The sequence below is a fragment of the Onychostruthus taczanowskii genome, unplaced genomic scaffold (genome assembly GCF_017590055.1).
Source record: "Onychostruthus taczanowskii isolate IOZ18803 unplaced genomic scaffold, ASM1759005v1 scaffold27, whole genome shotgun sequence".
In the NCBI taxonomy this organism is placed as follows: domain Eukaryota; kingdom Metazoa; phylum Chordata; class Aves; order Passeriformes; family Passeridae; genus Onychostruthus; species Onychostruthus taczanowskii.
The window spans coordinates 4,275,252-4,300,977 of record NW_024500017.1 but is presented as its reverse complement, the minus strand read 5'-3'; the positions used below and the strand labels follow the sequence as shown (position 1 = coordinate 4,300,977).

At 41.5% G+C, this 25,726-nt stretch overlaps 1 protein-coding gene across 1 annotated transcript in view; it reads left to right on the top strand.

Moving 5' to 3' along the window:
- Positions 1–25,726, top strand: part of SNTB1 (syntrophin beta 1) — a 113,629-nt gene that overhangs the window by 48,065 nt on the left and 39,838 nt on the right. The window contains exons 2-3 of the mRNA XM_041407606.1: positions 6,438–6,654; positions 23,440–23,647. Of these exons, the coding sequence (XP_041263540.1) occupies positions 6,438–6,654; positions 23,440–23,647 (425 nt within the window). The remainder of the gene's footprint in view (positions 1–6,437; positions 6,655–23,439; positions 23,648–25,726) is intronic.

Below are 25,726 nucleotides of genomic sequence, written 5' to 3'. Positions count from 1 at the left end.
GCAGGGCTGGGAGTGCTGGCTGCAGTGAAGCTTTCAGGCTGCCCGCTGCAGGCTGCTGGGGCCTGCGCTGCTCACGCTGCCTTTTGTGCAGTACAAAACCATGGCTTTGTGGAGGAATGAAAGTGAATTAATCTTTAGAGGCTTTACAGCTGACAAAATTGATACACTGCATAAGATAAGAAGACATATAAAGCCTTCCCTCCCTAGAAAACATTTATGCTGGGGAAACTCGGAACCTGTTGAAGAAGTGTTCGCTAAGGGAGACGTCAGGCCTAGGGAATCAGTGGCTGAGTCAGCCCACACCACAGGCAAAGTCTCAAGAAAAGAAACTGAGGATAAGTAAGGGAAGAATGTTTGGTGTTACACGAAGCAGGGGATGGCCTGGGAATGTAATCTCCATTATGTGTGTAAACTTCGCAAGTGCTGAAATCAGAGTGGAGGCCCATGGTGCGGATGGGAAGGAGGAAGCATCCACAGGGGCTGCCCACTGCTCCAGCCAAGACCTGTGCTGGGTTTTCCCCTGCCATTTCTTAACTTCTGAGACGTTTTTAGTGGTGAGTTACTTTTTTTGAAGTCTGATGTAGATAACACAGTGTGGCTAATCACTGTGACCTATTCAAGTTGTCAAAACCATGAGGTTTCACAAACTGCACGCTTGCATGGCTTCCTGAGAAGAGCCTATTTAGTCCCATTTTCTCCTGCTTGATGGGGCCAGGACCACAAATCTCTTGCCTTGTTGACAAAAAAATTATCTTAACTACATAAAATTGCTTATTGCAAGGTACTTTGAAGGTAGTGCCTTCATTTGTTGAGTGCAAGTATGTGATTGTGGTTATAGCCCTCCTTAACATAGCTTCACATTTCCAATAAAAGCAGCTGGAGATTTAAAAGCACACTGTGAAGTATTCTTTATATTTTAAAAGGCAACTGTTGATCTTTTTAATCGAGCCTATTTGTACCCTACTGAAAACTGAAACTTCAAGCCTGATTGCTTATTAGCTACCTTTTGGGGCCAGTTGCTAAGGTGCTCCTTTCAGGTAAACTTTATCTTAAAGATATGTTTGTCTTTGGGATCTTTCTGAAGTTATTCTTTTGAAATATTCCTTCTTGTGGTCCACATAAAAAGTATAATAAGTGCAGTATATTTTTAAAAGGATTTAAAAACAGCCCCTTATGATTTAAATCCAAGCCTGTCTCTTTAAGAGATGAATAGACAATTCATTGAATTCAGTGGAATTACTTTAAAACAGCAGAAAATGGGAAGCTGAGCATAGTCTCACTACAGTGTGAGAAATGGCCAAAGCATAAAGGGGATTTTTATTCTCATAAGGTGTTTATTTTAACTAATTTCTATCTTCTCCCAGAGGTAGAGATCTGATGCATTTGGCAGAGCAAGAGGTTTACTATTTCAAATCCATTTCAGCATGGGGGAAAGCAGAGATGATATTAATGGATAATACTTGTCCGTGCGTGGTAACAGATGTTTCTGTAGGAAATGTAGTGGAAACACTGACAAGCAGGATTGTTGACTGTTTTTTGGTTTATGCCCACATTAAAGCTGCTGAAAGGGTCATGTGACGTGTCTTCATAGATTCCTAATCTTTTCTAAGGTTAGAAAATTACATTAGATTAGTCTGATTCCCAAATCCTTTTCTTTGGGTTTAGTTTTGATGATGGCACCAGCAGCTCATCTCATTTTTATACAGTGCTTCACTGTGAGGCATGCACTTGGCTTGAGTTTAGAGAAAATTTGATCTCTCACATAAAGCCCAGCAGGCAAATTCTGGTATTATGGCAGAGGACACTGTGTGCTCTTCTCCTGCAAAGGGGAATTCCTTGATCAAGTGTCTTCAGTCAGAGTCGGGTATGTTGTTCCTTTTGCTTTCGTATTGTAAACCTACACATCCTGTCCTCATTCCTGTAGTAACAAAAGAGCTTTCCTCAGGCTTGCTGGCTTCCCCTCCGTGGTCTTTGTCTTCCCTCCTAGGAAACAGTTTGAATGTGTCAGAAGAGTCCCAGTCCCTCAGAAAGGCGTCTGGCCAAGAACCTGACCAAGTTGGTCTGTAGTATTTCTCTCATTAAAAGCCTGCTTCTTCCCCCCAAAAAAGTCATCTGTGAACAGTAACAAAGCATTCATTGTGGAGTCTTGGGACTTGGCAGAAGCACAAATAAATGAAGTGCTTTTTTTGGAAGCTACGTTGCCTGTCTTGCAGATCAAAAAATAAATCCGAGCTATTTCAATGTGTATCAGTGGATTGATTAATTTGATTGCCACTTCCCTTTCGCTTCTCTTTGTGGGGAGGGGCACTCCGGAGATTAGAATTTTAATTGCTTGACCACAGTTTCTTATTAGTAGTGCAGCAAAAGATCAGTAATTAGTACTGAATATAAGGATCTCTGAAATTGAGCTATAGCATCAATTGACATAAACATAAACAAATGAGTTTAGACAACTCCTGACTAAACTTAGAGTTTATAAGTAAATTGAGTTAAAATAAGGAAACTATTCGATTTTTTTTCTGAGTCCCTGTATGTTATTTTTCAGTGTGTTTGCACTGTTTGCAGTGTTCTGGTGGTCTTAAAGATTGTGGCATTTTTATATAAATACATATTTAATATTTTTATATATATTAGACATGTGTATATACTCCAAAGATATATATGTGTATACATGCCTATAAAATAGTTATTCATAATTCAAAGTTGTTATGCAATGACATGCTTTATTTATTTTTATTGAATGTTTTGAGGTTTTAATTCATTAGGTAGTTTATAGTAGTTCATTATTATTATTATTAGTTCATTAGGTAGTATTGCATTGGCAATATATAAACCCAGTGTTTTTGACAGTCACTTTCTTTTTCAGTCAGTACTTGAATTTTTGCCACTGTATTGAAAAGAAAATCCAGCTCTTGAGTGTAATGCTCTGAAAGCAGAGTATTATCCACTTTATTACTTTAATGTCCAACAGACTGTATCATCTTTTTTCTGGTTTTAAAACTTGATGATGGAAGTCAATTGTATAACTGCAGTTTAACTTTGCTGTATCCATGATTCTCAGATAGTGCAGTGTGGAATAGGAATATGCCTATAATAGATGCTGGTATCAACTTGTTTTCTGCTATGTGGATTAAGAAGTGGTTAGTGAACAGGCTGCAGGATGTAAAAGTGTGGGGTCATCCTAAATTGCTATGTATGTAGTAGGGTTGCTGCTGCATTGTTATAAAACAGCATGTTCTGCAGTATCTGAACCCAGAATTTAGAGGTAAATAGGAAATAATTGCTGATAAAACTTATGAGTCATCTGAACAATGTGTGCCTGATTTCAGCTAAATTCATAAACTGGGCTTTGGTTATGGACATGTAATTACAGATGTTGGTGAAGTAAATGGAAAGCAGTGGCTCTTAAGTTTAAATAATAACAAAAAATATATATAAATGGATCAAGTCCTGCTACCTGTTCCATATTATATTTGTGCTTTTATATGTATCCATTTGGGGGCTTTTAAAACGTGAAACATACCTGAATATGCAACAGCCATAAAGTCTGGGCTGTAAAATCCAGCAGAATTCAGCCATGAATCCAGAGACCTGTGCTTGTATTTAGTAGGAAGTAGGATGTTATTAGTAGAAGCTAGAAAAATGCTTCTTTCTTTTTTTCTTCTTTTTTTTTTTTTTTTTTTTTTTTTTTACAGAAAGCATATATTTACTTCATTTTTCATTCTACTGTGGAATTTCATATGAAGATGGTGTTAGCAGTTTATCAGTGCATTAATAGCTCTTTATTCATATTCCTGGGGCTGAGCAACCATCTTCTGTTGAGATGTAGTAGAAACTAGATGTCTGTGAGTTCAGAAGTTGGAAGGAATTTTCATAGGATGTACTTCCTCAAGGTAGTTTTCTTGGCTTTTGTTGTGTTTGAGACTCAGTTTCTGGAAAGAGGATTGTGTTTCTGCTCTCCCCCTACTCCTGCTTCCTTTTTCATGGGATTTTGTGAAATACTGCAGCTGTCTGCCATGAATTCACCGGTACATCGTGTGGAAACTTGGCTTTTGGGACATGGAAAGGCTGCCTCTTTTCTTCTGTCCCATCTCTGGGGAATTAAATTCACATTTTGTGTTCCTGCTTAGGTTTCCAGCCAAAGTTTTTACTTCAGCTTCCTTCCTCCTCCTGCCCCTCTCTCCTCCTCTTAATTAAAATATGCTAGGGTTGAATGGATATAACTGCAACTGGAAAAAGACAAAAAATAGCACAGATGAAATAGCTACACTGTTGAGACCTGGACCTTTATTTAGAATCACATTTGCTGGCATGTCACTGTACCAGTGTTCAAAAACTGACTGGATTACTTTTTTCAACAGAGCAATCATTAATCTCTAATTTTAAAGGGAACAAAATTTTGTTTGAAGTTGAACGTGATTTTCACAGCTTCAGCTGTTCCACCCATGGAAATTAATGACAAAGTCGTGTTCGTTCAATGTTAACAGGAATAGATTCACCACATCTGTATCTGTTCTGTTCTTGGCTTCCCCAAGGCTATGAGTACATCCAAACTGAGATGGCAGCTGCTGAAACCAATACCTCTATGACACTGGCAACAACTGCTTATTTTCAGCACCTCTGAAAATCATGTAGTTTTTGGAGTATGCAAAAATGAGCACTGGTTTGGGGAGTTAGGTGACACAGGTTTTTAGATAATGGACTTTAGGTAGATATCTAAAAAAGTTCTAAAAAATCAGTCTCAACTCTTTTTGCCTGAAATAGTTTCTGGAAGCCTGACGGAATTCTGTGCCAACTCTTTCCTGAGAAGAGAACAAATTAATTTAAGAAAATATTCAGAACAGGATCGGACAAGGAACTAAAAACAGTTCAGTGGACAGCCTTTCTAATAAATCACAAATGGTCCTTCCCAAAAAGGAATATCTCATAACATACCTAAACAGAGAAGTCCTTGTGATTAAGTTAACAGATTTTTTGAGAAAAGATAAAATGAACAATGGCAAGATGGGCATTAAGGTGTTTTAGAGAAAAAGAGCAATAGCTGCTCACAGAGCTGGACTCTAGATTTGTACTGGTTTCTCTCTTGGTAAAATTTTTATGAAGTGCCTTGAAATTGTGCTGCTGAAGCGAATTATCTGATCTGTAATTTTGATAGTAGGAACACCGTTGTTCTTCTTCACCCTTCTGAATACTTCTCTTGCTTTCATTTTGAACTCAAAAACTTCAGCTACTTTCCCTAATTTAACATCTGTCACCACAATGCCCTTTTGTAATTTACCCACCTTTTTGTTGTTCAGTCATTCCCAGCTTCTTCAGCTGAGCTGACATGAAGATCTGCACCAATTCCTTGAAATGTTCTCCTACAGCATTTTAATAACTCCCCCAAGCAAGTTCACAATGCCTGGGCCCTTTCAGCTCGTGTTGCTGCTGTTTGAGTTGTGGGTACAATCGAGTGGCAGCAGCCAGAGATGCAGCCACAAGCTGTGTGCTGGGGGAATATTGGCTTAACCAGGGGACTTAAATGGGATGTCTTGTCTAAGCTCCATCAGGTTTGTGAAGGGGAAGGAGGCTGTGACTAGCAGATTTGCCAAGTGCATCAATTGCAAAAGCACAAGTGAGCTTAAACAACCAAAAGAATTAAAAAACAAGAGAAAAATGTTGCAGTATTTGCCTGCATAAAGAGGAAGTATGAAGCATACATGTAAAGAGGTATTGGGTTTTAATATAGTAAGATAATTTCTGAATCCCACATTCACTTTTTTTATCCATTCTGGAAAAAAGCCCAGAAGAGGCTGAGATCTAATCTGACACCTTCACTCTCACAAAAGACTCAAATTCAATTTTATTTCCCCAAAAGAAGGCTAAGAAGTAAATTTGTTTTTGTTTGCTCTGTATATATTTATGCACAAGTAGATTAGACAAAAATGCTTCCCAGGAAGCAGAAATAGTTGTTGAGATTAGTGGTGGGACACTGACGAGCGTGAACCAGAAGCAAGATGTGAGTTGGAATCACTGGAAGTATTGCTGGAACATTTTCGATAGGGAAACAATAGGTTCACTATCACTTGGTTGAATGTCTTTCTTTAAACATCCCTGTACTTCAGACAGCTCATGGCTTCTGTGTGAAGCAATTGTTGCTTACCCACTGTCATAGAAAGGTGGGATGGCTCTCCTGGCCCTACACTGTATGGCTGTATGTTCTTATTTTGCCTGTTCTGTTCTTCTCCCTCATTTTACTCATAGCACCATACTGGCACTGGCAGCAGGCACAGCTTCATCTTCTGTATTTGCTCAGCTTCTCATGCTGGGATGCTTGGTGGGCAGAATTAATGGACAGCATCGAAGGTTAACACCAGTCCAGAGAACTCACATGGGCATGCAACTCCAGAATGTTCATTTTTTAAATTGTTTTCCATCTCTTTTTCTCTCTTCCATAGTGAAATACATGAGAGAAGCAACCCCCTATGTGAAGAAAGGCTCCCCCGTGTCGGAGATCGGGTGGGAGACGCCTCCGCCCGAATCTCCGCGCCTGGGCTGTGCCCCTGCTGACCCGATGTCGCAGCTTTCGCTCTCCATCCACAGGGACAGGAAGACAATTCCCCTCAAGATGTGCTACGTGACACGCAACCTGACAGTGTCAGACCCCGAAAACAGGTGAGTGGGGATTTGCCTGGCGTTGGGATTTCACTTTCACGTTGAATGGTTGTTGTTGTTTTGTGGGGTTGGTGAGCAGGAGGGGGGCTCTGGCCACACGCAGCGACCCAGCAAGGGGAGCCAGCACCGCTTGGGAAGGGTGGGTGGTGTTGTCTGAGCCACATGAGGCGTGGCTCAGCTTTTGGGTTATGCTAGAGAAACTTTGATGCCAGATCTCAGGGGGTTGTTTTCATCATGATTAAGTGTCTGCTTTTGAAGGAAAAGACACTGTACACTTTAATTGGTTACATCCTCCAGCCTGGCTAAATCTGATTCCACTAAATTGCATTTTCTTTCCTTTTTAAAATGAATATTGTTTTAAAAATGGTCTGGTTTGAGTATTCAGTTCTGGACATTAAAGTCAAGAAGAGGAGAAAAGTTCCACTTACAAGGCATTAATGGAGAGTTTTTGTGACTTGTTTTTTTCCTTAATGTTAAAAATAGGATAAGGTTTTACCAACCCTTATTTATAACATATGTAGAACAGCTGCACTGCACCAGCACACTCCCTGATCCCTTCTCTAACAGCTGCTAATAAAAAAGGGAGCAGTCAAGTCAGTGATACAGACTAATTCTCCATCCAAATAATGGCCTTTTCATTTTGCTGCAGTGCTCAGAAGCTGGTGTAATGCCTTTGATTCTCAGCATTTACATATAGGCATAAACAAAAGTTAAATTTTCATTTGCAGAAAAGGATAAGGAGAAGTGGGAAGAAAAGCAAGTGGCTTGGGAAAGATGGGTTTCTCTGTAATCTCTTGCACTGCAATTCAGAAACTTTATTAGTACCTGTATAGTTTTCCATCTTTCCTTTTTATATTTGTCAGACCTTTTAATTTTCCCCTCCATGCTTTATTGCTTAGTATGGCTTTACTTTGCCTTGGCTCTCCATCTCACGTAGTGGTTGCCGCCATAGTCAGTGTAACTGCTACAGAAGTGCAATTGTCAACCAGAAATAACCCTAACCAACCTTCTCAGTTTAGATCAAGATGTTTATTGATATTGGCCACTTTTTTTCCCATATATGTCTGCATAGCTTAAGGATTGACAGCTGTATCATTTGTCTGAGAGTTTGTCTTTCTCTCTGCCATGGTGTGCATTTTAAAAATACTCATACAGGTCTCATTTTTTGCATCAGTACAATGTAATGATACTTTGCCTGCATTGACTTTATTTTCTCATATTTTTTCCCCCTTCTTTTTTGATTTTATTGTAGTTTTCACCTTCTGTCACTCTCCTGGCCCTCAGGTGGCTTGAGAGCCAGGACTGATTCAGAGGGACACACAGTCTTTGCTCATGGTACCTCTGCAATGGAGCTGACTTTTTTGAAGTATGCTACATATGTGTGTTTTCTTCAGTGTTACTAGGAAGTAATGTGTGGGAGAGTCATATTGCTTGTTATCATGGTTTTCATTTTGTGTTGCTGTCATTTCCTGTGGAAAGAGTGACTTCTGATTTTTACTGTAGTCCAGCACAGTGCAGTCTAAGATGGATTTTTCCATCGAGCATGCAGTACCTCACCATCGTGCTAGCTGCTGTGTCGTAGTAGCGCCCCATGGATTAGCATCTTTACTGGTGCTGTGGTTTTTAACAATTCTGAACACTGGAACTCATATTTTCCACTATTAATGCTATTACAATGCAGTGGGCCTTTCTTACTGGAATGCCCTCCAAGATAGTAATCTGATTGCAGAAAAATAATTTTGTCTTCACTCACAGCAGAGCCTAAGCCATGTCCTTACGTGCTTACAACACTTCTGTTTCATAACCCAGTGACCTGATACACATAGATTTTGCAACTGATGGTGTCACTTTGCTGGATGGCTTTAAGAGAGCTCTGCTGGCAGGATGCCAAAGCATATGTTGGCCATTAAAGGGCTCCTTTGGACTATAACTGGGTTAATTTTCATTTAAGAGCTAGTGTGAGCATGGAAAGCCTGAGTTTTCAAGTGCAGTGATTTCTTCAGTGCCAGGCTGGGGATAATGTCAGCAGCCTTCTGAGACCAGGATTAACTGATTTGATGTCCAGCATGAGAAGATACCTATGTTAAGGGACCCAAAAGGAAATACTTGCTTGTTGGCACTGAATTATCTCCAGGTCTTAGAAAGCTGCAGTGAAATGTAGATTTAATGGGCATGGAGGAGTATTGTTTTTCCCACTGGAGCTGCTAGCCCTGCATAGGACATTTTTCTTCTTCTGGAAGACTGACCCCAGTTCAGAGATTCTCGAGTCTGTGTCTACTCTCAGATGGTTTGATGAACTTGTTATTTGGGAGCAGAAGTGATGTCTGATGCTTTTTGAGCCAGTGGTTTTCAGATGTCTCCTTCACCTGATTTGCCTGTGGATTCATTCTGGAGGAGATCTTTTCTGTTACCTGATAAAAAAGCTGTAAGATACCAAGGAGAATGCAAACCAATACCAAAATTAGTGTGTAGGATTTTTTTTAATAATAAAAGCATGACAACAGGAGAAGAGATGTAGAGCATCTATGGCATTCTTCTCTAGGTGCAGGGCTTGTTATATTTTAGGCTAGGAGAAACTGGTTAAAATAATTAATTAAATCAGTTGTTTGCTGTGTTTTCACTGATAAGTGACCTTTTTGGTGGCAGCAGTAAAGGTTAAGGTCAGGCCTCACTGAGGAGCATCCTCTCCCAATAAAGGAACATGTGGAAATGACCATGGCTAATAATGCCAATAAGCAGAAAATCTTGCTGCAGTGTAGAAAGCTTTTCATCAATTTCTTGTGATGATATTAAGGAACAGGAGAAAAAAAAAAAAAAAAGGTCTCTCAAAGGTGAATTTTTTTCTGTTAATGCTTTTAAAATCTTGAGATGAAATACAAAGGTACCTCTGTACACAACACAGGAGACACGACATTCCCTGGAGAAATGAGATAATGCCATGTGGATGGAAAAGGTTTTCTCATCTGCTCTTGAAGTCACCCTAAAATTCTGCTTGCACATCTTTCAGCCAAACCCAGGAGGTGTGGGTCTGATCCTGTCAGCACTTGGTGTACACACTTCACGTTCTTCCAGTGTCAGGAGTCCAGAGCAGTGTGATCCTCACAGGGAACTTCAGCAGGGTCCAGCCTTAATGACTTGGTTATTCATTGGCAGGACTTGGACCTCTGATGGGAAAGGTTTGCTTTGGCCTGGAAGCTAGGAAAAATAGACTGAGATAGATTCCCAGCAGTAAACTTCTCCTATCACTGTCCATTTCAGGATTACACTCAGAAGATTAAACTGAGCAGTTATATTCTACAGGTGTGTGTTGGGTTTGCATGGCCAGGTTCTGGTAGCAGAGGAGCTACAGAGGTGGCTTCTGTGAGAAGAAACTTCCTCCATGTCCTACAGTGCCAATGCCAGCCATCTCCAAGATGGACCCACTGCTGGTCAAAGCTGAGCCAGTTGGGAATCGTAGCAACACCCCTGTGATAACATATTTAAAAAGGAAAATAAGCAAGTTACTTGGCAGATGTAATTGTGGCCAGATAAGATTGGAGTGAGAATATGTGAGAGGAACAGCCCTGCAGCCACCAAGGTCAGTGAGGAAGGAGGGGCAGGAGGTGCTCCAGGTGCTGCAGCAGAGATTCCCTTGCAGCCTGTGGTGCAGCCCATGGTGAGGCAGCTGTGCCCCTGCAGCCCATGGAGGAAGGTGCTCCAGGTGCTGCAGCAGAGATTCCCTTGCAGCCTGTGGTGCAGCCCATGGTGAGGCAGCTGTGCCCCTGCAGCCCATGGAGGATCACAGGGATGCAGAGATCCACCTGCAGCCCATGGAGGATCACAGGGATGCAGAGATCCACCTGCAGCCCATGGAGGAGCCCATGCTGGAGGAGGTGGATGCCCAAAATAGTCTGTGATTGTGTGGGAAATCTGTGCTGAAGCAGGTTCCTGGCACGGACCTGTGGAGAGATGAGCCCAGGCTGGAGCAGGTTTGGTGGCAGGATTTGTGACCCCATGGGGGATCCATGCAGGAGCAGCCTGTTCCTGAAGGACTGCATCCTCCGGAAAGGGAGCCACACTGGAGCAGTTCATGATGATCAGCAGCCCATGGGATGGACTCACATTGGAGAAGTTCATGAAGAACTCCATGAGAGGAACCCCACACTGAAGCAGGGGAAGGACCCCTCTCCCTGAGCAGCAGCAGAAACAACCTGTGATGAACTGTGTAACCGTCATTCCCTGTCTCCCTGTGCCACCGGAGGGGAGTAGGTAGAGCCTGGGAAGGAAGAAGGGGGGAGAAGGTGTTTTTAAGATTTATTTTACTTTTCAGTATCCTGCTCTGATTTTGTAAGTAATACATTAAATTAATTTCCTGAAGTTGAAGCCTGTTTTGTCTTTGATGGTATTTGGTGAGTGATTGCTCCTGGTCCTTATCTCAGCTTAGGAACCTGTTATATTTTCTGTCCCCTGTCCACTAGTGGAGGGCAGTGATGGAGTGACTTTGGTGGGTGCCTGGAATTCAGGATCAACCCACTCTAAGGTGGCAGAAGAACTGGCTGGTATCCATTCATTCTGGACTCTGCACAGTAAGCTGCATCTGGGAATTACCTGAGCTTCCAAAGACATCAAGGAGGTGCAGAACAGGACAGACTGAGACCTGTTTACCCCAAAGGCAGCAATAGATTCAAGCAGCTTCATTACTTTGAGGTGTTTTTGTTTGTTTGATTTTTTTTTTTTTTGCATTGGGAAATACTGATTCACTGAATGAAGTATTCACAAAAAGCTATTGCGAAGCCATTGCTCCCCAAACTTTCTTTTGCACACATTTTAAATAATAATTTCTTCTTACATTATATAATAACAGCAGTGTCAGTAATGCACAGTAATAGTGTCAGTGAGGTTTAACATTTTGAACTGTAGTTGGTGTATAAGTAACTTCTGCAGCATGAAATAGCAGTGTGATTCTAAAATTGCATTCCAAAATCTTAAACATAAAAACAAACTCTAGTGAATTTGCATGTATTTACTTTTAGTACAGTAAGACATGAAAACAAAAGTTGAAGCTTTTTAAAGAAAAAAACTGAATTTCAAACAGATTTAATATGACATAGTAGAAACAAGTCCTTCCATCAAAAAACTTGAGTCATGAATGCTCACAACAAATATAAGATGCAAGCAGATTGTAAAAATGCAATAAAAAGACAAACATCTTGAAGTAGGTGAGGGAATGAAAGACCAAGCAGCTCCTGTACCTCTTCAAGTTCCTGCTTATATAACATAAGGAGAACTGAGGGGATAGGAGGCAAGTATTAGGCAGTAGAGAAAGTTCTGGGTGTCTCGTTGATGAAAACATGGGCTCATGCCCCCAGCCAGTCTCTCTCCTGTTTAGAGAACAGGACCATGCCTTTCTGCCAGGTATCAGCAGGCCCTGGTGTGCAGAGCAGATGCTGATTCTCCTCCAAGAGCAGTGTGGCTTAGGGGTGCACCTTTGGGGTTTTTCTCTGCTCTTGGGAGAATGGTTTCCCTGAGTCACTTGTGTTTGGGGCTCACAGAGGGCAGGCTCTGCCACAGAGTGACTAGAGAACCAGCATGAGTTACAGCCGCTCTTGGAGAGCACAGCTCACACTTTTCTTATTTTCTGCCTCTTAGGAGGTAGTTTGACAGCACTGAGCGTATCAATGACACTGGCAGTAGCAAGCCCAGATGAGGTTAGGTGCTGGGCAAAGACTGAGCCCACACCAAGGAGAAGGAGGTGATGGCCCATTCCCACCACTCTGCTGGCACTGCTGACACGCTGGAGCTGTGTCACTTCTGGGTGGACATCCACAGCTCTGTGGGCCTTCCTGGGGGGGTGGAAATTTTTTCCCCAGTGCACAGTACAGATTTACCTGGATTGGGCTCTGGTTTAGGAAACAGGGGCCTTTTTTCTGTTAACTTTGTGTTGTCGGTACGCAAGGAAAGACAAAGAAGTTATGTCGGCATGGGAGATAGAACATAGATAAAGGTATTGAATGGGTGCATTACTAGTATTAAAAGTCACCCTCCACATCTCCTCAAGGAATTTGTGCTTTGCTCCTTTGTGTTGTTATTGAGCTGCTCTCTGGCTGTAGAACCTCTGTGAATGGCAGGGACCATACTTAATTCATAGTGTTGTTGTGAGATACAGCTTGAGATCCTTGGATGAAAGGCACATAGCAGTTAATTTTCATTATTGGTACAGACATGTTTTACTGTATGAATATCAATAAGTCCTTTGAAGAAGTCATTGAGCATGCTTGAGTCAGTCTGATTTATAGAAAGAATTTTTGTTAGCATTTGTTTTTTTTTCCTGGTGGGCTGTGTTTATTATCTCCTTAGATTACTATATCAACAATCCAACATTAAAGTAAAGCAACTTGAAAGAGTATAATTCAAATCCAGAAAAGAACAAAAGTGACAATAATCAGGGTGAAACTCTGGTTGACTCTCCCCTCATCCTTAAATCATTCTGTTGTGCTATCACAGTGTGCTTGGTCTGTTACAGTCTTGCCTGCAAAAGGCTGTGAATTTAAAGTCATGATGAAAATGTGTTTTTAACCTCAGCTTCTAACTATTTTACTGTAATGGATCCAAATCCAGCTTTTGTGTGAAGCTGGGTGTCTCTTGTGTTCCTTTTCTGTAACTGCTAATCTGCTTACAAAATAAATCTCCTCTTTATGGGAAGGGATGAACAAGTAGGCAGCACCTGAGGTTTATCTACTGTTGCCTCTTTCAAGGTGAGAGAACTTAGGTAATTTAGCTAAAAAAGCATTGGCTGCATCCCCTTCAGTACTCTGAGGGTAGGAGAGGGAAGAATTTGGGGTGTGGGCAACAGAGTGGAGTTGTGGGATGGGTCATGGGAGAGCCTCCTCTTCCTCCTGGGTACATTGCATGGCTGGAGGACCCTTCTCAGTAGCCAGGGTCAGTGCATTCAGGGCTAGGGTTGTCACAGGAGGAACCTGTAACATTGCATTTTTTCTCTCATAACAGTGTTTTGAGGGCAAGTCATTAACTGCTACAATTCATTAACTGACAGATTTAATAATTAATGGTTCTAAAATTTGTTGTGTGACAGTTTTCTGTCATCTACATCATCTACTTTTTGGGCAGCTCTGTAATTGCTGATGCATTTTGTAAGCTGCAGTCATCTATCTTGATAAGGGGTAGTTTTCTAAACCTGTGGAGCTGGAGCTCTGAAGCCTCTGGGCAGAAACAGTGATTTTTAAATTTGTTTTTCATTATGTGAAATAGTTGCTTTCTATCATTTGTAAAACTCCCCACAAGCCAAACAGTTTTAGTCTGGGTCATACCAATTTTTCCGTTAGCCTCAGTTTTTTCTCATCTTTCTTGAAAGGCCACTGAGATAGACACTTCTGTAGGACTATCCCTCCCATAAAGATGAGCATTTTTGCCTTTTTGAGACAAGTCACGAAACTAAGGTGAACCTCATTACTTTTTTTCCCCCATTACTTAATTTTTGTTCTGTTAAATCGTGTTAAAATAGGTTTCTAATGTCCTAAAGACTGCTGTAGTCTCTGGACAATGGTTTGAGAGCTGCATTACTGGGAGATGCACCAGGATCTGGGGACACAGTGGAAACCCCTGAGTTTTCCTGCAGGATGCTTGAGATGCCATTGTAGAACTGGATTGTTACAGCATGTTGTGACTGACCTTCAATCTCTGCACGTCCTGGTGAATTTGGGACTAGGCATGTCTCATTTTCTTGAAAAAAAAAAGTTTAATCTTTTCTCCTGGTGTAATGGCATGGGGCTTTCTCCTTTCCCCATCCTTCTGGGCCATGCAGCTGAGCTGCTGGTGTCCTTCCCATCTCCAGCATAAATCAAATAGCAATGGGTAAACCTCTTGCTTGTGTAACTCAAAAGCAGTGTCTGTGCATGCATGCATATATGTGACTATAAATAAAACTTTATGGATATCTGTGTGTATGTGTGAGCTGGGCTGAAGATGACCTGACAGGGATAAAATGTGTCACTGTGAGTTGGGTGGTGAGGAAGGATGTGAGTGATGAGGAGGTGGCAGTAACTAAGGCTGGAAGAAAACTTTCAGCTGGATATTTGATTAAGAAGACTTTTAACCAAAGTCTTTACCAAAGAAAATGTTTAAATAATGGAAAGAACCCCCAACCATATGCTGGTGGGTTTTTGTGTTGCATTTTGGGTTTTTTTCAGCCATTGCTTCAGTTCGGGGAATTTTGAAAAAGTCAAAGAATTCTGATTTTTCCAATCACCTTCAGCTGTAGAGGGTTGAGATGAGAAATGGAAAAAAAGAACAAAGGAACTGGAAAGTAATCAGGTGAAGGGAAACCGAAAAAAGGAACTGCCTTGAGAAATGGATGGAGGGAAGAGATGAGCACAAAAAGAAAAAGTGATTAAAGAAGAAGCCAACCAGCAAGGAAGAGCAACAAACCCAGAGAGCGAAGACTGCAGCAGACTTTACTTAACAAAAACTTTTGTAAAAAAGAAAAAAAACCCCAAAGCTCTAAAAAGATGGAGAAAGAGAGATGCTCCAATAAATATGTCACAGAATAAAGGGAAAGGAAGAGCAGTGGAAGTGCTGCAGGGAAGAGGAGAACAAATAGTTTATCATGTTTTTATGTGCATCTCTATGTAAAGGTATGTTAGTGCTGACACCCAAGCTGCTGCTAAATAACGTTGAAGAGCAGCTTAAAGACACCTGAGATCTCCCAAAGAAAGAAAGTTGATGTGCAAGGGTTTCAGTTTCCTGCTATGCTCCCAGTTCCCACAGTCTTCGTGTTATGGCTTGGAAAGTGTGACAAATTCAAGGCTCTTTTTCATGCCTGGCTGTTGTCCTGTGCTCAGTGCTGGGCTTTCCTTGGCCTACCAGCCCATCTGCAAACAGGATTCTCGAGTTTTTCTGTTTGTTATTTTGCCTTTATTAAACCTTTTTGTTTCTAACACCACCGCAGAAGCCATCCTGCTTATTTTATGCCCCCAAAGTGTAGCTGAGCTATCCTTGGGTGTATTAAGTGTTTTTCTAGGGCTTATAAGAACTGGCTCTAGGACAAACAACTTAATACAAGGCTCTTTTTCATGCCTGGCTGTTGTCCTGTGCTCAGTGCTGGCCTACCAGCCCATCAGTCTCACAGCTCTGATCTGGCCTGATCTGCCAGTAATTAATGAGCAGGATTTTCAGCTGGTGTATTATAGTTTCTCTCTCTTGCATCTTGTGTAGTCATGGGAATGGCAGCAAATGACAATCACAGTGGGAGCCCTGGTGGTGGGCTGCCATCAGAGATGGCTCAGTGTTGGTAGATGCTGAGGCTGGTCCTTAGTGCTTAGGTTGTGTGTGAATACTTTGCTATTTTAATACCCTCTGTTCACTTCTAGCTTGCTCTCTCCTGTGTTTCTGCTGATGGAAATCCCTGTTTTACTGTAGTAAGAGTTTTGCTGAAGTTTCTACTTCTCATCACTTACATACAGCTTTTCCATCAGTCTCTGTGTCTATTCAATGGGAAGATGGATCTACTGCCAGTTGTGAAAGTGTGTGCCAGAAAGCCCTGTCTGGGCAGGGATGGCACCACTGTGCCACGGGCTGTTTCTCTTTCCAGAGCTCGGCGGTGCTTTCGAGCCAGTGATGACAGCTGGTGGGAGAAGGAAGGGGCCTTTTCCTGCACCAGCACTTATGGATGCACTAGGGCCACCTTCAGGGGAGACTTTTGGCCCCACAAAGTAAAGCAGAGGGACACTGTAGGAATGCGCTCCCTAATGACAGAGTGGCAAAAACTAAGCTTTGTCCCCCAAAAAAGGAAAGAAGCCCAGAAGCTTCTCTCAACTGTTAGGTGGAAAGCCACCTCATAGGGCCTCAGGGACTTCACCAAACACCAGAGAACATCTAATTGGATAGAAGCCAAAAAGTCCCGCCTGATCAATCAAGTAGAAAAGAACAGAACAAAAGAGAAGAGGGGCTTTTGTGTGAAGTGTTTCTACCAGGGGCAGACCTCTGTACCTGGCTCGAGTTTTTCTGTTTGTTATTTTGCCTTTATTAAACCTTTTTGTTTCTAACACCACCGCAGAAGCCATCCTGCTTATTTTATGCCCCCAAAGTGTAGCTGAGCTATCCTTGGGTGTATTAAGTGTTTTTCTAGGGCTTATAAGAACTGGCTCTAGGACAAACAACTTAATACAAGGCTCTTTTTCATGCCTGGCTGTTGTCCTGTGCTCAGTGCTGGCCTACCAGCCCATCAGTCTCACAGCTCTGATCTGGCCTGATCTGCCAGTAATTAATGAGCAGGATTTTCAGCTGGTGTATTATAGTTTCTCTCTCTTGCATCTTGTGTAGTCGTGGGAATGGCAGTAAATGACAATATCACAGTGGGAGCCCTGGTGGTGGGCTGCCATCAGAGATGGCTCAGTGTTGGTAGATGCTGAGGCTGGTCCTTAGTGCTTAGGTTGTGTGTGAATACTTTGCTATTTTAATACCCTCTGTTCACTTCTAGCTTGCTCTCTCCTGTGTTTCTGCTGATGGAAATTCCTGTTTTACTGTAGTAAGAGTTTTGCTGAAGTTTCTACTTCTCATCACTTACATACAGCTTTTCCATCAGTCTCTGTGTCTATTCAATGGGAAGATGGATCTACTGCCAGTTGTGAAAGTGTCAGGAGGTGACCCATGCACACTGTCCCCAAAGTAGCTGGCACTATCTCTGGGAGACTGGCTCCCAGGTGGGGCCTCTTCCTACAGCACTCAGAGGCCAGTAATTGATCCAGAAGGAATTTGTGCCTCTGTAGTCATGGTTGTCTGGCTTTGCTTTTGCTTCACTTGGCAAGTAAGCAGTGATCGCTGGGATTCTTGATCATGGAAGTCAAAAAGTAGATCTATAACATAATGAGACATTGAGACATACTCTGCTAGATAAGGTGGACCTGCCATTTCTCTCTTCCAGCAAGGCTTTGTTCTGTGACAACTCATCCACAAGACAGAGCTGATCTGTCAGCAGCCCTGCTAATTTTCCCTGTTCCATATCAGTTTTTACCCATGTTTGTGGATCACATCCTCTTCTTTCCTCTGGGTCCTACTACAGCACTTCCTAACAGCAAGAATGGCATTCCTTTTCAGAAGACATCTAATTCATCTCCAAACCCATGATCTCTTACTTATGCAGCAGCATGAGACCTTCCACCCTTTCTCAGTTTGAAGGGGTCATTTACCACTGTTACCAGCTGCAGTTACGTGCTCTTGCCAAGCCCAGATGCAGTTCCAGCTGCAGAAGGTTTGCTTTGCTGCTGCTGCTTTGAGTTTGGCTGTGGGTTTGCTTCAGGGAAAACAGCTGCTTCAGGGAGCGCTGGTCAGTGTATTGAATATACCAATCACATCTTCTGTTCTTAAAATTTCAGTATCTTCTAAAGTTAAACCAAATTCCTGACATCTCTATGAAATAATGCTGTTTGTGGGGTTTTTTTTTCAAAATAATTGACCCCAACTCCTCCTTGAAACAGCGCTTTTGCCATTGTTCAATGCTGAATCTGCTGTGAAGAAGGCTGAACCCTCTATTCCTGGATTACCAAAATTCAGTACAATTACAACCAGAATATAAAAGAAAAAACCAGCAGAGTAAAATATAAGTGGTCTTTTGGGCACTGTGGTGTAATAGTCCTGCTCCTTAATATCCGTATACATTTAAAAACTTCAGTTGCTTTTGTGGTTGCTCTGGGTGGAGAAGGCAGTGTGTGATGTCTGCAGATTGGGCAGCATCTGCATGCAGTGGTGTGAGCAAGTCCATTGCAGAAGAAAATCCTTTCTTTACTTGTGTGTGGCACAACTCTTCTGATATGCCTTGTATTAAAGCCCAGCTGGTGGCAAATAGAAATGAAATCAACTGTGACAGCTCATTAGTGATATATACACCCTCTGGTTGGACATCAGTCTAGTCCAGCTCCCAGGAAAGTATCTACATCGGTTTTTTTAGCACTGTAAGCTGAAAGTCACCAAATAACTGTTAATACAGAAAACACCCTTCTGACAGCAAGGGGACCGAGAGCCTTTCACATAGAAAAATTCCACTTCATTACAAAGTAGTGCTTGCCTGGTAAAATTGCTTTCACCTCCATTTAGGTTCATCAAATGAAGATGCTTCTTCAGAGAATATGCTGGGGAATTCATTGCAAGCCTAACAGTCTCTCTCTGGTATATTTTCCTTGCAGATCAAGCCCAAAGTTTCCACTGCTTAATTTTAATGTGTTCTGTTCCTGGTTCATGCCCTGATGCTGCATGTAGAATTCAAAAGAACCTTAACTGTTTTTTAAAATTTATTTTATAGCAAAACCTACAACTTTTTAAATATAAATCAGGTTGTGTTCTTCTAAATTCCCCCTTTTCCTGGAAAGGCTCCTATGTTTGTACACTCAGAAAAAACCAAAATTATTTACTGTGGTTTCACGTGCAGACGGTGATGGAGGAGACAGAGTGAACAGTTTGGCCTTTGATTCGTCTTTAAGTTTGCAAAGTCAGTGACAGACAGTTTTGTTCCTCTCTGTGTCAGTGCAAAATCAAAGTAGTGTGATGGACTTGAATAACTCTGGCTCCAGCTTATCATTAACTTCAAGGGATTTACTCCACACTTTAATCAGTCACTGAATACATAATCTGACCCAGGAAGAGTCATGAAGTGTGTAACTCAGTGCCTGATCTGGTCCTCAGCCAATGCTGGTGGCAGAAGTACTTTCAAGAGTTTTGATAAAAGGTATTTCTTAGATAATGAACACTCCTACAGAAAGAAGCTTTATCAAATGCAGAATGAGTATGGCCTCCCAAACATTTGCATTCAGCTTCTTCTGATCCTCTGTGAGTAGAAAATCTGATGAAGAGAGGAAGGGAGTTTTCCTCTTACAAGCCAGATTTTAGCATTTGGAAGCACTGGGTTTTGTGTCACCCTCGTGTTCTGCAGGTGGAGAAGGGGATGCTGGAAACACTCCTCAGCTCACTGAGGGTCTTTGAGAAGGAGAGAGAAAATTGCTCTTTTATTATAAGTTTGCCAAATGATCTCTGAGAAAATGTGATATCATTCATATGCATTGCCAAGCTGGAGAGATGCCGCACATCTTGGCAGTCATCTAGAGCTAACATATAATTCCTTTGGGTTGGTATGGGCTTTATCAGAAACAGCTCCATATGCAGTATTTACATAACTGTGGTGGAGTGTGAGAATAAACACAGCTGTGGCATTGCCCTAAATATTTCAATTCAGTGGGGAATTAAGGGAACTTTATCACTGAACTGCAGATAAACAGAAGTCACTAAGAGGTGGTCAGTTTAGCCAAGGAACAAATCAAAACTATAATAGCTAGACTGCTGGAAACATTTAAGTGTCTTAGTCTTGGAGTTTACTAAGGTCACTGGTATTTTCTTCTTTTCAGAAAGTATGGAAATGCCATCAGTCAGCTGCTATACAGAAAACATCATCCAGTTGGACTGGTGAATCAAAGCAGCGTGGGCTGAAAGGCAGAAAAGGAAAGAGTTTAGGGATGCAGCACTTTCAGCATCTGATTGCAGGCAGAGCCCATGGGTTTCCGGGAAGATTTAAAGTTTATTTTAGTATCTCCATCCCAGCTGACTGTGGAGACAGGAGTCCTGGGTTTTTGGTGGAAATCTGCAAGCTTGGTTTCCTAAGGTTTTCTACTCCAGATCTTACAGCAATTGCCAGTAACAGAATTCAGGCAGTTGAGGATTTAGACTTTAGGGTGTGTTAATAAAAGGCGGCCTGTGTAGCAGCTTGCTAAGGAATGATGCTTGCAGATGTATTTCTGGGAGTGGACAAATTCTATGGATAAAAAGAATAATTTTCAGCACAGTCAAAGCAGCATTCTGTTTTGAACTAAGTTTTGAGAAGTGTAAGTATTATTGTCCAGTCATCTTGTTACTCAGCTCACGGAACAAGGAAGACTTTCTGCAATTGTTAGTGTTATCATCATCACAGTTTGGTGATTGACAGGCATTCCCAAACTAGCTCTATTACAAGTCACTGAGGGATGAGTACTTTTACAAGCATGGCTCAGTATGTGTGTATGCATATGTATACTAGAATTTAGACTTTGATATCACATTTGAATATGTAGATATTAGAAAGAATATGCATGGTGTAGAACCCCTTAAAAAGAACTGTTGACAACTGTCTTAAATGTTCATTATTTTAGGGGATAGAACTCTTGTAGAAATACTAAAATAGTCTCCATCAAGGAAAATACACTTTGATGAAGGCCCGAGTACTAAAATACCTGTTTGTGTGTTAATCCACTTGTTTGAAGGTAGAATTTACAAACTGGAGGTAAACAAGTTGCCATTTGGAAGCTCTTTCAGCTCTCAATAATTTAAGTCAAAACCTGCTACAACTCTTAACTTATAAAGAAATCACACAAGTTTGCTGCTGCTCCTTTGCAACTGAAAAAGCAGCACTTTCTTCTGAGCCTTTAGAGTCTGTGTTCAGCACTTTGTTTACTGCACGATGTGCAGCGAGTTTGTAGGTGGAAGTCCCCATGTAGAAACCACAGGCTTTGTAAAGAGCATTGTTTCACACAATCTGTATGGTGTGTTAACATTTTTCAAATGCAGCACAGTACTGCTGTGTTGTCCAAATAATTTCTGTTTTTAAAAGAAGTATTAAAATGGGAGACAGAGGACTGAAAATTCTGATTGCTGCTCCTGGCCTGTTCCCTGCCTTGTCTGGGTTCTTCACTTTTCCGTTTTTTTGTTGGTGAAATGAGGATGTTGTCACTGACCTCATTTGTGAAATGCTGTAAGATCTCCTGCCAAAAACTGTTCTGTAAGTAATAAGCAACATTTCACTGATTACCACAATGTATTTTGAAAATCCAAGTCTGTCTAGCTTTTTTGGTGGTGGCTGCCTACAAGAACACACTCCAGCTGTAGTTCAGAGTCACAGTGGGACTCAGCAGTGGGAGAGCTGTGTTTGTGATGGAAAGACAGACTGGAGTATGGTTGCTGTGTATGATTGCAATGATCTGTGGACACGAAAGGCTGAATCCTAACCATGAAGGAGATGGCTGTTTCTAGCAGCTCAGAAAAAATGGGAGTGGGATTTGGAACGTGCCTATCTATAAATACAGTTTTATACTTCACAAGACTGCCATCACATATCAAGGAATTTTACTATGGTACTTGAAACTGAAAATTTGGTTCATCCTGGAGTGGCTAAATAAGAACATTAATTTTCAGATAGTGCTGAACTGCAGCAGCTTTACTGAGGAAGCATGCATTACTGTGTTGGCTCAGTGCTTCCTAAAAAATCAAGCCACTTCATAAGCTATCCAGTGATTTAAGACCCTGAACAGTTCAGCTGCTGAGTTTGGAAAATCATGACCTTTTCTATATTTAGAACAGTGTCTACGTGGAAACCTCCCCTTCTCAAAATGGACAAACATGAAACCAGGGATCCTTCCTCTCTCAGCCCCAGAGAGCTGTGCAGATCGAGTCACCCTCTGTTCTGGATTCTGCTCTGGTTTAACCAAATAATTAAAACCTCTTAATTGTTAGTTAAGCTCCAAATTGCTGGATTTTGTAATTGCACAGCAAATATTTGCATTACAGTTCTGTTTTGAACTTCAACCTGAATAAATTCCACTGAACTAATTAATTTTCCGCTGCAGAAAGGAGTCATTGTGTGTCTCAGAGACTGGGCAGCCATAGGACAGAAGTACATGCTTAGGCTCAGATCCCAGGTTGAATTTGGGAGGGTAACATTCGGGTCTGTCACTGTACTTTTATAATAAAAAACCACAAATGTGATACAGAGTTGAGTGATGTGCAATGACCAGGGCTTTGTTTTATAATTGCCACATAAAGGTAAAACAGGCTATTACTTTGTGGGTTATTTACCAGATATTCAAGTAAAATGGCCCACAAATCTATAAAGGGCATGCAAAGCCCCACTAATAACTAATAACTTCACTAAGAACAGAACTGAAATAGCTGCAGCTGCCTGCCAAAGCACTTTTGTTGTTGTTGTTAGCGAAGGTGTTGGCACAGGTCCCATTGCCACAATGAACAGGATTCATTTTCCTAAAAACTGTGTTCAGTTGTACTTCTCAAACCACAGTGGAAACCCACAGGATAGTCCACCAGGAATGTTTTCTTTGAAACAAAACTCATTTCCGTCTACAGGAGTTTGAAAATCTGTAAAAGGTGCCTGCCAGCAGCAATCGTATGATTGTTGTTAGCACTTTCTTGTTGCCACTGTTAGCAGAATGCTGGTAACTCCTGGAGAAGGCCAGTTGTGCTAGACCTGTGTTAATGTGTGGTGGTATCACTGAAACCACAGAACAATCCTAAGAAAATTCTTCTGTTTGGGATGAGGATGATTTTCATTTATCTCTGCATGGATAAAATAAACACACTGAAAAACTCTGGTAGTGCCATGATAACCAGCTGAAGAAAGCAGCAGCTTATGCCTGGCTTCTCCAGAGTCATCTTCCATGCAGTCTGTGGTTCTGGGCAGTGTCCATGTCAGTGCATGTTCCTCTTGCCTTTATATTCTGAACTCCTATTGACATGCTGTATGTGGGGTTGCATCAGCACTGGCAAGTCCCCTTCTCAAGGATGTTATCATACTGCCGGTAGAGACCTGGCTTCCGTTAGGATGATCCTACTCTGTTCACGTGTTTTAAAGGTAAGTTTTTAGTGCTAGGTCTCAATATTAGTATCCTTTTTAACAATCATTGCCTTCACTAAACAAGGTAATAAATTTAGCTGCCTATTAGTATATGAATGAACATAATGTTTTTCCCCCCATTTTTCTAGAATTATTGAAGTTCATTCACCTGATGCCAAGCACACCGTGGTGCTCAGGAGTAAGGATTCAGCTACAGCCCAGGCCTGGTTCAATGCCATCCACTCCAGTGTCAATGAGCTCATCCCCAGGGTGATTGCAGAGGTCAGAGACCAGCTGGGTAAAACAGGGATTGCTGGAAGTCGAGAGATTAGGCATCTAGGCTGGCTTGCAGAAAAGGTAATGAAAACACTCTTATTTTCATTTCTAAGCTCGCTATCTCTTACTCTCTGTTCCTGAATTCAGCCTTGTCTGGAAGTAGAGAGACTAAATGAGATCCTGGGGTTTGATTTATCTTTCCTTGAAGACCTTTCTTTTCTTAACATGCCAATTTTTGTGCTTTAAAAAATCAAGCAGAAAACTATTATGTCCCCATAGTCTTTGCTTCTACATGCCAATTAACAAAGACTTTCCTGGGAGATCAAAAAAACTCATATCAAGTTCAAGGATGGGACACGAGCCACAAAAACTGACACCAGCCCTTGAGTTCACCTGCTGTTACAAATCCCATCATGTATATGAATTGTCATGTCACCTTCCTACTCCCAGCTTGGGAAGTACTTACTTGGTCCATGGGCCACCCCTCTGCTGTGCCTGGCCTCTGGAGCTGGGCATGATCTGGAGCTTCCTATAAAGGCTGGGAGATTGTTCTTTAATTGTAACTCTGCATTTGAGCTGAGCATCCTGTCAGGCTGAGCTTGCAATTGAAACTCTTGGCCATCTTTCAAAGTTTGAATCTTAAAAATGTTTCGTGCACAGAGAAAAGCTGGTGTTCTGTTTGAGAGTAGCTTGGGATCTGTTGACCTGTGGAAAGACAATCCATGAATGCACAGGGGTGGTATCTGTATTAGATGATCTGATTTTAAATCAGTAGTCTCAGAATTCATTTTAGGCACTGATAACTGATAACTGTGGATTTGCTACGGTAGCAGTGTTAGAATTGTGCCTAGAAATATTTCCCATCCGTCTGCTGCCTGGGCAGCCATTCAGAGCATCTCTGCCCCTCCAGCTGGGGGTGTGGAAAAATGGCCACTGTGTACACACTGCCTTTCCAACCTGTGCATCCAGCACAGATGTGCAAAACTGACTGTAACTATCCTGAAAAAAAAAAAAAATTGTATGTTTGATCTCTTTTTGGGATTTTGTATAAGAAAATATAGAATCCACAGGCATGGGTGCCATATTTATATCTACTGTCCTTTAAACAGGCACACCATTAATTTTTAGCAAAACATGGATCACTCTACACCACTTGCAGTGGCACAAAGATTGCAAAGCCTTTCAGGAAGATATTTTTCTTGTCCCTCCCTTCAAGCTTGCAGAGTGGGGACAACAGCAAAACTCTTTGGCTTGGTGCTGTAGAAAATGTAAAAGTTTGGGGGAATAATTTGGGATTAAAACACCAAAGGACTGGTAAGTAAATTTTAGCAGTATTAAACTATACAGCCATGGGATCTTTAATCTTGTTTTCCTTTTTGTATTTCTATAAACTAATAAAAAGCTGAACATAAGGGGCTTTCCTGTTGCAAAATGCTTTCATGTGACAGGGTAAGTGTTCTGTAGTAGATCATAGAGATCTTGTAAGTATAATGTTCACAGATCATCTTAAGTGGACACATGGCTCCTGGTTTATGAATTTCCTCTTCTTACAGTTAATACACAGTATCCCACTGAAATGCTTCTCTCTTTCTCCTTCTTTTCTTTTTCCCCTTATGGTCTGAAATCTTGTTTTGTATTACTCAATATGGACCGTTTTGAGGTCTTTCTAAATTTAGTGATGAAACTTGTTTTGCCTTTGTTAGGGTCATGCTGTGGCTCTGTGCATGTTCGAGTGTATTTATGGTGGCTGTTACCAAAAATTAGCCTTGAGAGATTTGCAGTGACATTGTTACTGAAAAGGCAGCTTGTTCTTTTCACCAAAAACCATCCAGAGCTGTGCAGTAGTAACAGAGTGATGTCAGAAGTTCCCACCTTTCTCTCACGTTGAAGACCTGTTGAAAAGTAGAGAAAATCCTTACATGTGGCAAAATGTGATGTGAAATTCTCTTTATTTTCTTACTGGACTGTGGGCTGTACAGCCTGGATGAAAGAGATAACCTGCATATCCTGTGTATATGCCAGCTGTTTGTATATTGTTTCAGAGGAGGTGTTCAAGGCAGCTGAGGGACCTGCAGACCAGAGGTGCTCCCTGTGAAAAAACCTGGATTTATTAGTGGGAAAAGATCAAATTCTGCAGTGATTTGTGGAAGTGCCTGTGAA